Source organism: Pituophis catenifer, unplaced genomic scaffold (genome assembly GCF_029215685.1).
Source record: "Pituophis catenifer annectens isolate HBS135680 unplaced genomic scaffold, rPitCat1.0.hap2 SCAF_16, whole genome shotgun sequence".
Lineage (NCBI taxonomy): Eukaryota > Metazoa > Chordata > Lepidosauria > Squamata > Colubridae > Pituophis > Pituophis catenifer.
Genome location: NW_027256896.1, coordinates 14,910,245 through 14,925,779, shown reverse-complemented (window position 1 = coordinate 14,925,779; position 15,535 = coordinate 14,910,245). Strand labels below are relative to the sequence as shown.

The following is a 15,535-nucleotide window of genomic DNA, read 5'->3' as shown; positions in this document are numbered from 1 at the left end:
ATTTAAGAGAGAAGGTAAAATGTAAAGCATAACATGCATTTACAACCAATGTTAAAAAATTAGAAGCTCTTCTTTATATATTTTCTTTCTCTTTCTTTCTCTTTTTCTCTTTCTTCTTTCTTTCTTTCTTTCTTTTTCTTTCCCTTCTTTCTTTCTTTCTTTCCCTCTCTCATCTCTTTTTCAATTTATTTTCTTCCAATATTCTTCACTTTATTTTTTCCCTATTATTTATATTGCTCTATCTTGTTAAAAATGTATGTATGTGTGTGTGTAAGTATGTACGTAACTATGAATGCATGTAGGTAACTATGACTGTATAAGCAAAATAGAGCCTTGGTAGTACAGTGGTCTAAAGCACCCTGTTATTAAGACCAGCTGCCTGCAATTACTGCAGGTTTGAATCTCCCCAGGCTCAAGGTTGATTCAGCCTTCCATCCTTTCTAAGGTAGGTAAATTGAGGACCCAGTTGTGGGGGCAATAAGCTGACTTTGTATAAATATACAAAAAAAGGATGAAGGCTATTGCTTAGCGCATTGTAAGCCGCCCTGAGTCTCCGGAGAAGGGCGGCATATAAATCAAATTAAAAAAAAATCATATTATAGCTTTGGGTGAGTTCTTTAGCTTAGCTCCAACATATTTGGAACAGTCTGCGTGTGTATCATTAGGGGTTTGTGTGAGTGAGTTTGTGTGTGTGTGTGTGTGAGAGAGAGATAGATAGAGAGAGAGAGAGAGGAGGAGGGGAAACGGTGAGTAATTTTATGGAGTGAAGATGTTGGCTGGTGTATCTTGTTAAGTAATTTTGCTCCTGCAGACGGGACAGCTGGACTGCAAAACCTCTCTGCAGCTGCTCCAGGCGTTTCAGTGGCATTTGGAAATTCCCAGGGAGGTGAAGGAAAGGGTTCGTTGGTCAGTTAGTCTTCTGAGGCTCCGGAGAGTGAGTGAGAGAGAGAAAGAAAAATGTCCTTCAGGTCAGCGATGGTCTACGGGTGGAATTTCTGGGCAGCTCTGTCCGCCGTCTTCCTTGCAGCCCATACATTCCCGCACACCAATATTAAAATAAGCCAAGGTGAGTTGACATATTTTGATTCAACCAATTTGAACCAAGGTAACCCTAAATGCTTTGAGGGAGAAGTTAATGTAAGGTGCCTATTTCAACATTGGCTGCAAAACGGATCAAAGCATCCAACTCCATTGCTTAAAGGTGGTTTTTCTTTGCCTTTGGCTTCCAGTTTTGACTTACAGGTTAACAGTGATTTCCTCTGTCTTGAAAAATGTCTGTTTTCATAGAAATGTTGAATATTTTTGAAATCTTGCACCTCTCCTTAAGGTTAAAAAGTGCACGGATCGATCAGTCCGATTGTGGTAGTTCTCCTGGGTTAAATTATTTTCTAGGGTTGCAAAGTAAATTGAATTAACCAAACAGAGAGGTATGTACAACAATACGTTGTAAAAAAACTTAACCAGTGGTAAAACCAATTAAGTTTAGGTGAATGCAGCGGACAGCTATTTAACCAACCTGGTTTTGTTTTTTTTAATTTGATTTATATGCCACCCTTCTCCGGAGACTCAGGGCGGCTTACAATGCATTAAGCAATAGCCTTCATGCTTACAATGCGTTAAGCAATAGCCTTCATACTTTTGTATATATTTATACAAAGTTAGCTTATTGCCCCCACAAACTGGGTCCTCAATTTACCTACCTTAGAAAGGATGGAAGGCTGAGTCAACCTTGAGCCTGGTGAGATTCGAACTTAGAGTAATTGCAGACAGCTGGTGTTAATCACAATACTATCAGTCTGCTGAGCCACCAGGCTGGTTAAATGTATTTTCTGAAGACTTTTTTCCATGTGATTATTTTTCTTTCTTTCTTTTTTTCTTGTGTAGTTGCTTGTATTCGCCTTTTGTTTATTAAGCATTTTGTGGTCGGTTTTTTTTTTTTAATGGCTTTGCTTGAGGAAGATTGCTTTGAAGTCTAAATAATAATTCTGGGACTTATTTCGAAAGTTTGTGGATGTGTTTGGAGGCTTGGGGTCCATTTCCAGTGTTGGAGCATTCACAAGTTCTGGAGGCAAGTTGTTCCACTGATTCATTGTTCTAACTGTCAGGAAATTTCTCCTTAGTTCTAAGTTGCTTCTCTCCTTGATTAGTTTCCACCCGTTGCTTCTTGTCCTACACTCAGGGACTTTGGAGAATAGCTTGACTTCCTCTTCTTTGGGGCAGCCCCTGAGATATTAAAACACTGCTATCATGTCTCCCCTAGTTTGCTACATTGCTATGATGTAGTGGTTTGAAAGTTCTGCACTGGAAAAAGACAAGCCTGTTGCTGGAAAACTATTTGTAGACATCTGTTGCCTTGCACTTTTTAACCCAGCTGATATCTCTGGATGGAGGAATGTGTGTGTATGTGTGTAGTTGAGCACCACGCAGGAGGAGCACCTTAACTGAACCTGCTCCCGTCCAGCAAGACATAATGGAATTTCGGTGCAGCAAATTGTGTGAACCCAGCGAACTGGAGTTGATTTAATGAACAACGAGTTATTGTGATGTGTGCATTCAGCCACTCAAGATGTTGGGCTAAGGATTAGCAGACAGAGGGTGAGTCTGGATGCCGAACAGAAGGAAAAGACTGAAGCAGAAAAGCCATGAAGAAGAGATGAGATTTTAGGGCATGCCAGCTAGTCAATATCTTAATTGATGCACTTGTTATTGGCAGACAGCAGAACTATTTTTTTTAATTAATTATTTTTTTTCCTAAGGCGGGCTGGAAAAATGCACCCTTTCCCTAACGCTTCCTATTTTAACGGTGTGCTATGCATTTACAGGATCTCTGCTATTGCACCCAGGTGGAGCAATTTGTGGGCTTGACTTACAAATTGTGTCTGGATGTCTGAATAATTTCCCAATGCATCTCTGTGGAAGGTGCCACTACTGCTGATATCTCCATTTTAAGTATACATCCTTTATGGTTTTTTTCTTTTCCTTTCCTTTGTCCTTTCCCTTCTCTTTGTCCCTTCTCTCTGCCTCTGCCTCTGCCTCTGCCTCTGCCTCTGCCTCTGCCTCTGCCTCTGCCTCTGCCTCTGCCTCTGCCTCTATCTCTTCTCCTCTTCTCTTCTCTTCTCTTCTCTTCTCTTCTCTTCTCTTCTCTTCTCTTCTCTTCTCTTCTCTTTTCTTCTCGTCCCTTCCCTTCCCTATCCTTCCCTTTTTCTCTTCTCTTCTCTTCTCTTCTCTTCTCTTCTCTTCTCTTCTCTTCTCTTCTCTTCTCTTCTCTTCTCTTCTCTTCTCTTCCCTTCCCTTCCCTTCCCTTCCCTATCCTTCCCTTTTTCCCTCCTCTCCTCTCCTTCTCTTCCATTTTTTTCTTCTCTTCTCTTCTCTCTTCTCTTCTCTTCTCTTCTCTTCTCTTCTCTTCTCTTCTCTTCTCTTCTCTTCTCTTCTCTTCTCTTCTTCTCCTCCTCTCCTCTCCTCTCCTCTCTCCTCTCCTCTCCTCTCCTCTCCCCTCCCCTCCTCTCTCCCCTCCCATTCCCTCCCCTTCCCTCCCCTTCTCTTTCCCCCCAACTTTTTCAGGGTCCACCAGCAAATTGGTCCAAGGGCAGATACGTCCTTTTTCATTATCATCCTCTCCTGAGTTCAAAGCTTGATGGTTTCTTTTCTAAAGACCGTTGACAATTTAACCGGACAGGTGCTAATTAAGAGGCCGGCCCGCTTGCCTCTTCACTTCTGGCACATCCAGCCCTCAAATTCCTGGGGTCACCTTTTTGCACACCGGAGTTAATCGAATTAGCCTTACCTACTGGGGTAACTGGGGCTTGAAAATCAGACTGCCAAACCCGTTCAGGTGACTCTCCTTTGCATTCCAGCCTGGAGACTGAGGAGCGTTTCCGGGAGAGGAATGCCGAGGGGTGGACGAGATAGGACAGCTTAGAAACCTCTGATTAGGATTTGAACTCAGTGCCGAATCCTCTCAGCCCATGTAGGATTCTTAGTGCCACTCAGCAAAAAGATGGTTTTCCCCAGCCTTGGAAGAGGCTGGAGAACTTGGAAGCTCTGCTTTCCAAGTTGGTTTTAACCACTAAACTGTGTCTCTCAAAGGGACACTCAGTGGCTAAGATGCTGAGCTTGTCGATCGAAAGGTCGGCAGTTCAGCGGTTCGAATCCCTAGTGCCGTGTAACAGGGTGAGCTCCCGTGACTTGTCCCAGCTTCTGCCAACCTAGCAATTCGAAAGCACGTCAAAAATGCCAGTAGAAAAATAGGGACCACCTTTGGTGGGAAGGGAACAGCGTTCCGTGCACCTTTGGCATTGAGTCATGCCGGCCACATGACCACAGAGATGTCTTTGGACAGCGCTGGCTCTTCGGCTTTGAAACGGAGATGAGCACTGCCCCCTAGAGTTGGGAACGACTAGCACATATGTGCGAGGGGAACCTTTACCTTTATGTCCCTCATGAAACAAATGAATTGAGCTTGAAAACTCTTGGTGTGCTTATCTTGCAAGAGGCAGCTTTACCTTATCTGCAGAATGGGGAATTTTTAACTTTGGCATCCTCCTGCATCTCCTTCAAGCTTGTCCTCTCTGTAATTGCTCGTATTCGGATGTGTAGACTCAACAGCTGGCCCTTGTCCTATCTGACAACACGGGCTTGTGGTTTGAGAGAGAGAACGGCCTCTTGACCCCTGTAATCTCCACGCTGTGATAGCAAGCGGATTTAGCACTTGCAACTACCTATACATTCATAGCAATAGCACTTAGACTTATATACCACTTCACAGTGGTTTACAGCCCTCTCTAAGCAGTTTACAGAGTCAGCCTATGGCCCCCCCAACATTCTGGGCCCTCCATTTTACCCACCTCAGAAGGACAGAAGGCTGTGTCAACCATGAGCTGGGCAGGATCGAACTCTTGGCAGTGGGCAGAGTTTGCCTGCAATACTGCACTTTAACCACTGCACCACCATATATGTACATAAAGCTCGCAGGGAAAATAACAGGTGTAAACTACTGCTAATTATCGCATTATTATGAACTATAAAAGAGAGCGAGGAAGAGTGGGGAGGTTTGGAAAATTACTGTAAAGCAATTTTATAAGATTCTGATCAAATTGTTCAAAATATCTCTCTCCCCCCCACCCCCCGCCCCGTTTTGGTCTCTTGTAACAACAGATCTCAACAGTCCATTATGATAAATTCATTAAAGCCATTCTAAATGATAACTCATTAGGGCATAGAAGAATTGTTTTGGCCATCTGCTATGTAAGAAAAGTCTAAAATCCGTGTGTTTTGTGTGTGTTTGTATATATACATATATACAACATACAGCATACATATACTACGGGGTGAAATTCAAAAATTTTTCCTTACTGGTTCCATGGGCGTGGCTTGGTGGGCGTGGCAAGGGAAGGATACTGCAAAATCTCCATTCCCTCCCCACTCTCGGGCCAGCCAGAGATAACATTTGCCGGTTCTCCAAACTACTCAAAATTTCCACTACCGTTTTTTTCCCAAAACGCCATCACTCTGCTAAACAAATAATTCCTTCAGCACTGTCAAACTATTCACTAAGTCTGCATTACTATGACTATTAATCTTCTCATCGTTCCTATCACCCATTTCCTCCCGCTGCAATGACTGTAACTTTGTTGCTGGTATCCTTACGATTTATATTGACTGTTTTCCCTAATATGATTTGATTGCTTATTGGTACCCTATGATTATCATTAAGTGTTGTACCTTATGATTCCTGACAAATGTATCTTTTCTTTTTATGTACACTGAGAGCATATGCACCAAAGACAAATACTTTGTGTGTCCAATCACACTTGGCCAATAAAGAATTCTATTCTATTCTATTCTATTCTATTCTATTCTATTCTATTCTATTCTATTCTATTCTATTCTATTCTATTCTATTCTACTCTACTCTACTCTACTCTACTCTACTCTACTCTAGTCAAGTCAATTCAAGTCAAGTCTAGTCTAGTCTAGTCTAGTCTAGTCTAGTCTAGTCTAGTCTAGTCTAGTCTAGTCTAGTCTGGTCTAGTCTATAAATCTCAGGCAGGAGAAAGAATTATATGTAGATATGCCTTGAAAAACTCTCCCATCTTTTCTCCCAAGCGTTGCCAGAGTCCATCCTGTCTTATTCCTGCCCTCTCTTCTGGACCGAATATGAAGGCTACTGTTACCGATATTTTCCCATTAATAAAACCTGGGCGGAGGCTGATTTGTACTGCGCAGAGTTTTCTATCGGATTAAAATCAGCCAAATTAGCATCTATTCACAGGTAAGAACCATCTACTCGATGGTATCTGGGTTTCCTGCTCTCCATTTGTATGGCTGGTTACAGGTAGTCCTTGACTTAAAACAGTTTGTTTAGTGACTGCTTGAAATTACAACGGTACTCCAGCAACATATTGATCTTAAACCGGAGCTGTTCCTGTTGGGTTATCTTACCGGAGAAATTTAGTAAAGAAAATATATATTTGATTATACATGTAATAACGGCAGCAAGAATGGTATTTGCACAAAATTGGAAAGCCGAAAAAATTCCTACAAAGGGAGAGGTCATTAAGAAAATATTAGAATGTGCAGAAATGAGTAGATTAACATTAGCAATTAAAGGGAAGGAAGAATCTTTTCTGTGAGTAACCTGGTTGTTAAGTGAATCTGGTTTCCCCACTGATTTGGCTTGTCAGGAGGTCTTAGAGTGCGTCTTATAGTCTGAAAAATACAGTAGTTGTATGTCAAGGACTGTCATTATTATATTTGTAGCTAGGCCTTACAGAGCGACAGTATCTTCATTAAATTGACTTTTGGATGTCTATACCCTGTTTCCCAGAAAATAAGGCCCAACCGGAAAATAAGCCCTAGCATGATTTTTCAGGGTGCTCGTAATATAAACCCTACCCCCCAAAATAAGCCCCAGTTAAGATAGTCAACAGACAGAGGCATTTAGTACTGTATTTCTCCCAAAATAAGACCTAACCGGAAAATAAGCCATAATGCATCTTTTGGAGCAAAAATTAATATAAGACCTTGTCTTATTTTGAGAAAAACATGGTATATGGACCAACATCTTTTGGTATCCTTTTGATCCTTAAGGACTAGAAGACTGAACCAGTTAAATAATAATGCTTTTGACTTATTGGTGAATTTGCAGTTAATGCTACCTTTTCATCTAATTTATCAACTATAATATACTTTCCTGTAACGTGTCTGTCTGGCAGCTGGGAAGAGAATGTGTTTGTCTACGACCTTGTAAACAGCAGGGTGCCTGGGATACCCACAGATGTCTGGATGGGATTGAATGACCTTAGGCAGGTAAGAAATCTCCATTTTTTTGTGGGGTCTTTGGTGCTCTCTGAGCTTGGTGGTTTTCTTGAAGACGTTTCATGACCACACTAGGTGACGTCATCAGTGCTAGAAGGGAGCGGGGTTTACTCTCTGTTTATATAGTTTATTTCAGTGGTGGGTTTCAAAATTTTTTACTACCAGTTCTGTGGGTGTGGCTTGGTGGGCGTGGCATGGCTCGGTGGCGTGGCTTGGTGGGCGTGGTGTGGGAAAGATACTGTAAAATCTCCATTCCCACCCCATTCCAGGGGAAGGATACTGCAAAACCTCCATGAGCCTTGGTGGCGCAGCAGACTAAAGTGCTGTTAAATAGCACCAGCTGCCTGCAATGACTGCAAGTTCGAATCTCACCAGGCTCAAGGTTGACTCAGCCTTCCATCCTTTCGAGGTAGGTAAAATGAGGACCCGGTTTGTGGGGGCAATAAGCTGACTTTGTATAAAAAAGAACACCGCTTAGGGGCCCCCCGAAAGCCCTACTAAGCAGGTATATACAAAAGTATGAAGGCTATTGCTTAACGCATTGTAAGCCGCCCTGAGTCTCCGGAGAAGGGCGGCATATAAATCGAACCAATAAATAAATTGAACCAATAAATTCCCTCCCCAATCCAGGGGAAGGTTACTACAAAATCCCCATTTCTTCCCAATCAGCTGGGACTCAGGAGGCAGAGAATAAATGGGGGCGGGGCCAGTCAGAATTTTTACTACCAGTTCTCCAAACTACTCAAAATTTCCGCTACCGGTTCTCCAGAACTGGTCAGAATCTGCTGAAACCGACCTCTGCTCTGTTTATATACAATGGCCCCGTTATATACTAATGCCTTTCCCAGCCAATGTTAGTGCAGTGTTTCTCAACTTATGTGGAAATGTGTGGACTTCAACTCCCAGAATTCCCCAACCAGCGTGGGGGAATTCTGGGAGTTGAAGTTCACATATCTTTTAGCTGCCGAGGTTGAGGAACAGTGTTATGGTGAGTATAATAGCTTGAGGGTTTTCAACCTCCGCTTGCATTAATGTCTGAAGACTGTGATTAAATACAGAGAGTCCAGACATATCACAGCAAGGACTGGAATCTAATTTGTATGTCTGTAATTTCCTCCTACGCTGAATCAGTTGCAAGCTGGATATTACTATCAACAAAACAGACCTTCCTGTCTCTGTCTGTGGTGCTACTGTGTTTCCCCGAAAATAAGACCCTGTCTTATATATTTTTTTTGGGAAATAAGAGCTTGGCCTTATTGCCATGCGCTCAAAATCCCGATTGGGCTTATTATCAGGGGATGTCTTATTTTTGGGGGGGAAACAGGGTAGCAATGGCTGTTTTCAGAGGAGTCGCCATTTTGTTTTTTGCTTTTTTAAAAAAATTTTTTTAATTTTTTTAAAATATAAACATTCCATCTTCTCTTAAACAGTGTGCCGTCTAGGTACAAATATCTCTGTGAATTAAGCATCAAAATTTGCAACATCATTCACTACATTCAGGGGTGAAATCCAGCAGGTTCTGACAGGTTCTGGAGAACTGGTAGAGGACATTTTGAGTAGTTTGGAGAATCGGCAAATACCACCTCTGGCTTGCCCCAGAGTGGGGTGGGAATGGAAGTTTTGCAATATCCGTCCCCCAGGAGTGGGGAGGGAATGGAGATTTTGCAGTATCCTTCCCCTGCCATGTCCACCAAGCCACACCTACAAAGCCACACCACGCCCACCAAGCCACGCCCACAGAACCGGTAGTAAAAAAAAATGGATTTCACCACTGACTACATTGATATTAATTCTCTAATCTTAGTATATTGAACAATTGGACATAGGAAACTTATTCATTTTTTCCTCTTTACGTATCTTCTAACAAGAATATCATCATCATCATCATCATCATCATCATCATCATCATCATCATCCTAACAGTTATCATATTGTTTACATCTCTACCTTAACGTACTTTCAACTCTTCTTTAATCTTCTTCTTTTATTTCCAACTTCCGTTTTTATTCTCTAACCATTGATACAACAATTCCCCTATCATATAATATTCAGTTTGTTCTTTCTTCTTAATTGCCAGCGTTAATCTGTTCATTTCTGCACATTCTAATATTTTCCTAATCACATTCTCATCCATAGGGATCTCTTCATTTTTCCAATTTTGTGCGAATATCATTCTAGCCGCAGTTAATACGTGAATAATTAAATATGTGTTTTCTATAAGTTTCAGGTAATATCCCCAACAAAATTATCTCTGGTTTTAAATCCAAGCACTGTCTCCCATCATAGACTGGGACCTCATCCTAAAACCTTTTTTATTAAAACCGATTTATAAGGGGGCCCGAGCTTGGTTGGTTTTTCTTGCAGGTATTTCATTACCTAAACTAGCACTGATGTTTTTATCTAGTTGAGTCATGAAACCTCTGCAAGAAAGCAGCCAAGCTCAGAGACAACCAAAGACCTCTCATTTCCACCCTGAGCTGCAGATATTCTCCTTTATTGAAACCAATTTATTTTGGCTGTTGTCTCTCATTCAGAGAACGTTGTTTCACAGCTTGTGGGGTGGGGGGAATTTGCAGTTGTTTTTGTGTTTCTCCTTCTAAATCAGTGTTTCTCAACCTTTGGGAGCTAGAAGAGGTGTGGACTTCAGTTCCCAGAATTCCCCAGCTAGCCATTTAAAGTTAGCAAGATTGAGAAATACTGCCTAAAATGTCAGGAATACAATGTCCTCACTTTTCCCCTTTGGAGGAATTGCATAGAGTCCTCGGGCCATCAGTTGCCCCTCTCTGCCCCAAGAATAGAATAGAATAGAATAGAATAGAATAGAATAGAATAGAATAGAATAGAATAGAATAGAATAGAATAGAATAGAGGGTAGGGTAGGGTAGGGTAGGGTAGGGTGGAGTGGAGTGGAGTGGAGTGGAGTGGAATGGAATGGAATGGAATGGAATGGAATGGAATGTACGGTAGGGTAGGGTAGGGTAGGATAGGGTAGAGTAGAGTAGAGTAGAGTAGAGTAGAGTAGAGTAGAGTAGAATGGAATGGAATGGAATGGAATGGAATGGAATGGAATGGAATGGAATGGAATGTAGGGTAGGGTAGTGTAGGGTAGGGTAGGATAGGATAGTGTAGGGTAGGGTAGAAGAGAAGAGAGAAGAGAAGAGAAGAGAAGGGAAGGGAAGGGAAGGGAAGGGAAGGGAAGGGAAGGGAAGGGTAGGGTAGGGTAGGGTAGGGTAGGGTAGGGTAGAATAGAATAGAATAGAATAGAATAGAATAGAATAGAATAGAATAGAATTTTTATTAGCCAAATGTGATTGGACACACAAGGAATTTGTCTTTGGTGCATAAGCTCTCAGTGTACATAAAAGCTATAAGTGATCAATCATGATCATAGTCATCATAAAAATACTTTCATCATGGATCATAAGATACAACACTGAATGATTATGATAGTCATGGGATACTAAATAAGCAATCAAAATCATGCTGTCAGGATTCCCACCGATGCCCTAATTAGGAAACTAAATAAAACAATATAAATCATAAAGATACCAGCAACAAGGTTATAATCATAAGTAGAAAAGGAGATAGGATGAGAAGAATAATAGTAATACAGCCTTAGTAAATAGTTTGACAGTGTTGTGGGAATTAGTTGTTTAGCAGAGGGATGCCATGCGGGGAAAAAAACTGTCCTTGTGTCTTAAAGATTAAAGATCCAATGGTTTCTTCGGCAGGAGAGCAACTTCGAATGGACAGATGGATCTCCCTATGACTACAACTACTGGGATGGGAATCAACCAGACGATGGGATCCACACTATACCGGAGGAGGAAGACTGTGTCCAGATTTGGTACAGATACAGCAGTGGTAAGTGGCATGATCTGACTCTCTAAGATGCCCTCTTCCCCAACCCAAACCCCTGTGCCATCAGCAACATCTGGGCAGGAAGAAGCTAGGATTCCTCTTGTGTGCAGGAACAGGGACAGTCCAGAGCTGTGGTCTTCAAGCTTTAGAAAGAGGACAGAGAAGAAAGGAAGTGGGAGTGGTCTACTTCCAGGGGTGGGCTGCTGGGGGTTCACAGGGGTTTCGGGAGAACCATTAGCTAAGATTCTGTGCAGATCCCACTCCTGGCTGTCTCTGTGCACCCTCTCCCTCCCCTCCCAGGAGTCCCCACGTGGCCCATTTTGGATGCAGGTAAGTGCAGGGCGTGCACAGAGGCTCGGGGAGGGTGAAAAGCCTGCCTACCGGAAGTTTGGGAACGCCAGAAACGAGCCCATTTCCGGCCTCCAGAGGACCTCTGGAGCCTGGGGAGGCTGTTTTCGCCCTCCTGGATGCTCAAGAAAAGCCTCCAGAACCCGGGGAGGGCAAAACGCCCCCCCGCCATGGTGCAGGAGGCTGACTAAGGCATGCCCACCATGGCCACGCCCACCCAGCAACCAGGCAGAGAACCCCTTGCTAAAATTTTTGAAGCCCACCCCTCTCTATTTCCATATTCTTCAACCCGGGCAAATTTAAGCTGGATGGACTTCAGTTCTCTAGCCAAAATGGATGCTGTGGACAATTCTGGGAGCAGAAGCTCCCACATCTGGAAGGTGTCCAGTTAGGAAAAGGTTAGGCAACATGCTTCCTCTCCACTCCACCCACCCTCAAGGGTCACTCATCCTTGCCAACATCAGCCACATCAGATATGTAGGCAACAATACCCTTTCTCCATTCATGTTCCCCAAGTTGTGAGTGTTCCCATCACTGGAGGTTTTTAGCAAGTGATTGGACAACCATTTGTCTGAAATGGAACAGGGTCTCCTGCTTGAGCAGGAGGGGTGGACTAGAAGACCTCCAAGGTCCCTTCCAACTCTGTTATTCTGTTAAGCGGGCTTGAGAAAGTTAGAGAAGCACATTTATCACAGTGAGAAGTAGAAACCCGCACATGCAAGAATTTCTCCATTTTGAATAATATCCAAACATCTTTAAACACCCACCCGCCAGCTGTTTTTTGGCCTCTGCACGGCCTGTTTTCAGGGCCTTTTTTGGCCCATTTTGGGGGCTTCTTTTGGCCCATTTTCAGGGCTTTTTTTCAGCCCGTTTTTGAGGCTTTTGGCCTGTTTTTTTTCTGGAAAAAATGGGCCAAAAAAAGCCCCGAAAATGGGCCGAAAAAAGCCCCCAAAATGGGCCATAAGAGCCTCGAAAACGGCCCCCAAATGCTTCGAAAATGGGCCAAAAAAAGCCTTGAAAATGGGCTGAAAAAAGCCTCGAAAATGGGCCAAAAAAAGCCTTGAAAATGGGCCAAAAAAGCCTTGAAAATGGGCCAAAAAAAGCCTCAAAAATGGGCTGAAAAAAACCCCAGAAACAGGCCAAAAAAAAAAAAAAAAAAGACTGGAAAAGGGCCGAAAAAAGGCCTGAAAAAAGGGAGGCCAAAAACTTTTTTTTGTTGTTTTCCTCTTCTAAATTTAGGTGTGTCTTATAGTCAGAAGAATATGGTATGTTAGGGTGGTGCAGTGGCTCAGTGGTTAAGATGCTGGATTTGTCAGCTGAAAAGCTGGCAGTCCAGGTTCGAGACCCGAGCACCACACGACAGGGTGAGCTCCCTTTCTCGGCTCAGTTCCTGCCAACCTAGCATTTCAAAAGTGTGCAAATGTGAGTAGAAAAAGAGGGACCATTTCGGTGGGAAGAGAGAGGCGCTCTGTGACGTCATGCTGGCCACAGGACCACAGAAATGTCTTTGGACAGCACTGGCTCAAAGACCTTGAAACGGAGATGAGCGTTGCTCCCTATAGTCACCACCAACTCTCGACTCTTGCAGGGTCAAATCCACAGGGACTCCTTTAGCCTTAGTTATGTTAATCCCAAAACCTGGATTTTGAATCCTGGGTTGTATGTATTCTCCACCTCCCACCTGTCTGAGTCAACAGACACATGATTCTTTTTCTCCTAGCCTTGAAAAGGTCCACCATCTGTCCCTTGTTTACAAAACAGCTCTCTCTGGCATGAGAGTCAGAGATTTCTGCCTTGACACAACTACAGTGTGTAAATAGGCTGCTGCTGCGGGCTGATGGCGGTTTAAGCTAAGCTTTTTACCTTTTTACTTCACCTTCGTTCATTCCTCTTTAAAAAATATAATAGGTTAACTCAATACAAAAAGGAAATCACAGAAAGAGAAAACACCTGATCAGAGAAGAAACCCTTAAAAAAGGAGAAACCAAAATGTATTTTTGCAGATCTGCAGAGATCAATGAGATGCGGTGGCTCAGTGGCTAAGTTGTTGAGCTTGTCGATTGAAAGGTCGGCAGTTCAGCGGTTCGAATCCCTAGCGCCGCGTAACGGGGTGAGCTCCCGTGACTTGTCCCAGCTTCGGCCAACCTAGCAGTTCGAAAGCACGTAAAAAATGCAAGTAGAAAAATCGGGACCACCTTTGGTGGGAAGGTAACAGCGTTCCGTGCGCCTTTGGCGTTGAGTCAAGCCGGACACATGACCACGGAGACGTCTTCAGACAGCGGTGGCTCTTCAGCTTTGAAACGAAGATGAGCACTGCCCCCTAGAGTCGGGAACGACTAGCAGATATGTGCGAAGGGAACCTTTACCTTTATCTAGATCACAGATTAAGGTCCTGGAGCTTGAATATTCATTTTTCCAGGGGTGGGTGGCTCTCTATTAACATTACACAGGGAAGGAGCGGGCGAAGCCTTTGAAATGCGAGGGGAACCTTTACTTTTGCCTTAGAGATCAATAAATGGAACCCATCCTTCACCGTGGTCTCCCATGATTGATGGATGATTCATTAGTGGACGGATCTATTCATCAATACCGCAAAACACTAGTAAATTGTTGGAGCCTTATGTTTGTAGAAGCCTATCTGATTCTCCCCTCTTCTCCTCCTTTTTTTGGGGGGGGGGTCTTTTTACAGCTTTACGATCTTGGAACGACAATAGCTGCAATCGAGAATTTCCATTTGTGTGTAAGATCCCATCTTTGGCAGCCGACTAACCAGTTTCCCTGCCCTGGAGAAATGAAACCTCTGACTTCAGAACGATCAGCTGGAGCGAAATGAGTGTTTGTTTTTGGTGTTGTGTTGTGTTGTGTTGTTTGGTCCTTCTCCTAGGTATCCTTTAACCAAATGCTGCACTGACTCATGTCTTCCCTCCCGAGAAATCTTTCTTGGATCGGTGCTAAAAATATATCAAAGCAGGAAGACTGACTTGGGTTGGTTTACGGCAGCCCCGAATCAGGAAGAATCCGACAGCAGCACCCTTTTCTGACTTAGCCCAAGTTTATTAAAATGCACCAGCTTTTGTGAGTTTTTGTCTTTGGGTGAGCTTAGGGTCTTATTAAAAAAAGCTTTGGTGAGCTCATGCCTTTTAATAAAGGGGGTTATAGGAGGCAGAGATGCGTGACTAGATTATTGGTGAAAGATAGCAGGAGCCAAAATATTTCTGTCTTCTGGATCAAAATGGGAGTGGGTGGGAAGAACATGTAACTCCTCTGATTGGAAAAAATAATGTGTTTTTCCTTTTTTTAAAAAAATGTTCACAAGTTTAGACTGATGCAGGAATGGCATTAAAAGTTTGTGTTTCGAAAATATCCTTCCAAAGTTGGTATGGGCCAATTTAGACTAGACTAGACTAGACTAGACTAGACTAGACTAGACTAGACTAGACTAGACTAGACTAGACTAGACTAGACTAGACTAGACTAGAATAGAATAGAATAGAATAGAATAGAATAGAATAGAATAGAATAGAATAGAATAGAATAGAATAACAGAGTTGGAAAGGACCTTGGATATTTTAACTGATGTTTGTCTTGTGCTTTTAATAGGCTGTACACCGCCCTGAGTCCTTCGGGAGAAGGGCGGTATAGAAATAAAATTATTCTTATTCTTATTCTTATTCTTCTAATCCAACCCCCTGCTTAGGCAACAAACCCTATACCATTTCAGACAAATTGTTGTCCAATCTCTTCTTAAAACTTCCAGTGTTGGAGCATTCACAACTTCTGGAGGCAAGGAGTTCCACTGATTAATTATTCTAACTGTCAGGAACTTTCTTCTTAGTTCTAGGTTGCTTCTCTCCTTGGTCAGTTTCCATTGCTTCTTGTCCTGTCTTCTGGTGCTTTGGAGAATAACTTCTCCAAGAATAACAAAGAAGATCCCTCTTCTTTGTGGCAGCCCCTGAGATATTGGAAGACTGCTATCATGTCTCCCCTGGTCCTTCTTTTCATTAAACTA

The 15,535-nt window shown here is 42.9% G+C and overlaps 1 protein-coding gene across 1 annotated transcript; it reads left to right on the top strand.

Annotated features, from left to right (window-relative positions):
• The first annotated feature begins 975 nt into the window (after nucleotides 1-975).
• Nucleotides 976-14,295, top strand: CLEC19A (C-type lectin domain containing 19A). The gene is made up of 5 exons (XM_070955339.1): nucleotides 976-1,066; nucleotides 6,106-6,271; nucleotides 7,215-7,308; nucleotides 11,049-11,181; nucleotides 14,216-14,295. Exons 1-5 carry the CDS (start codon nucleotides 976-978, stop codon nucleotides 14,293-14,295), a joined length of 564 nt encoding a protein of 187 aa, XP_070811440.1.
• The last annotated feature ends 1,240 nt before the right edge of the window (nucleotides 14,296-15,535 follow it).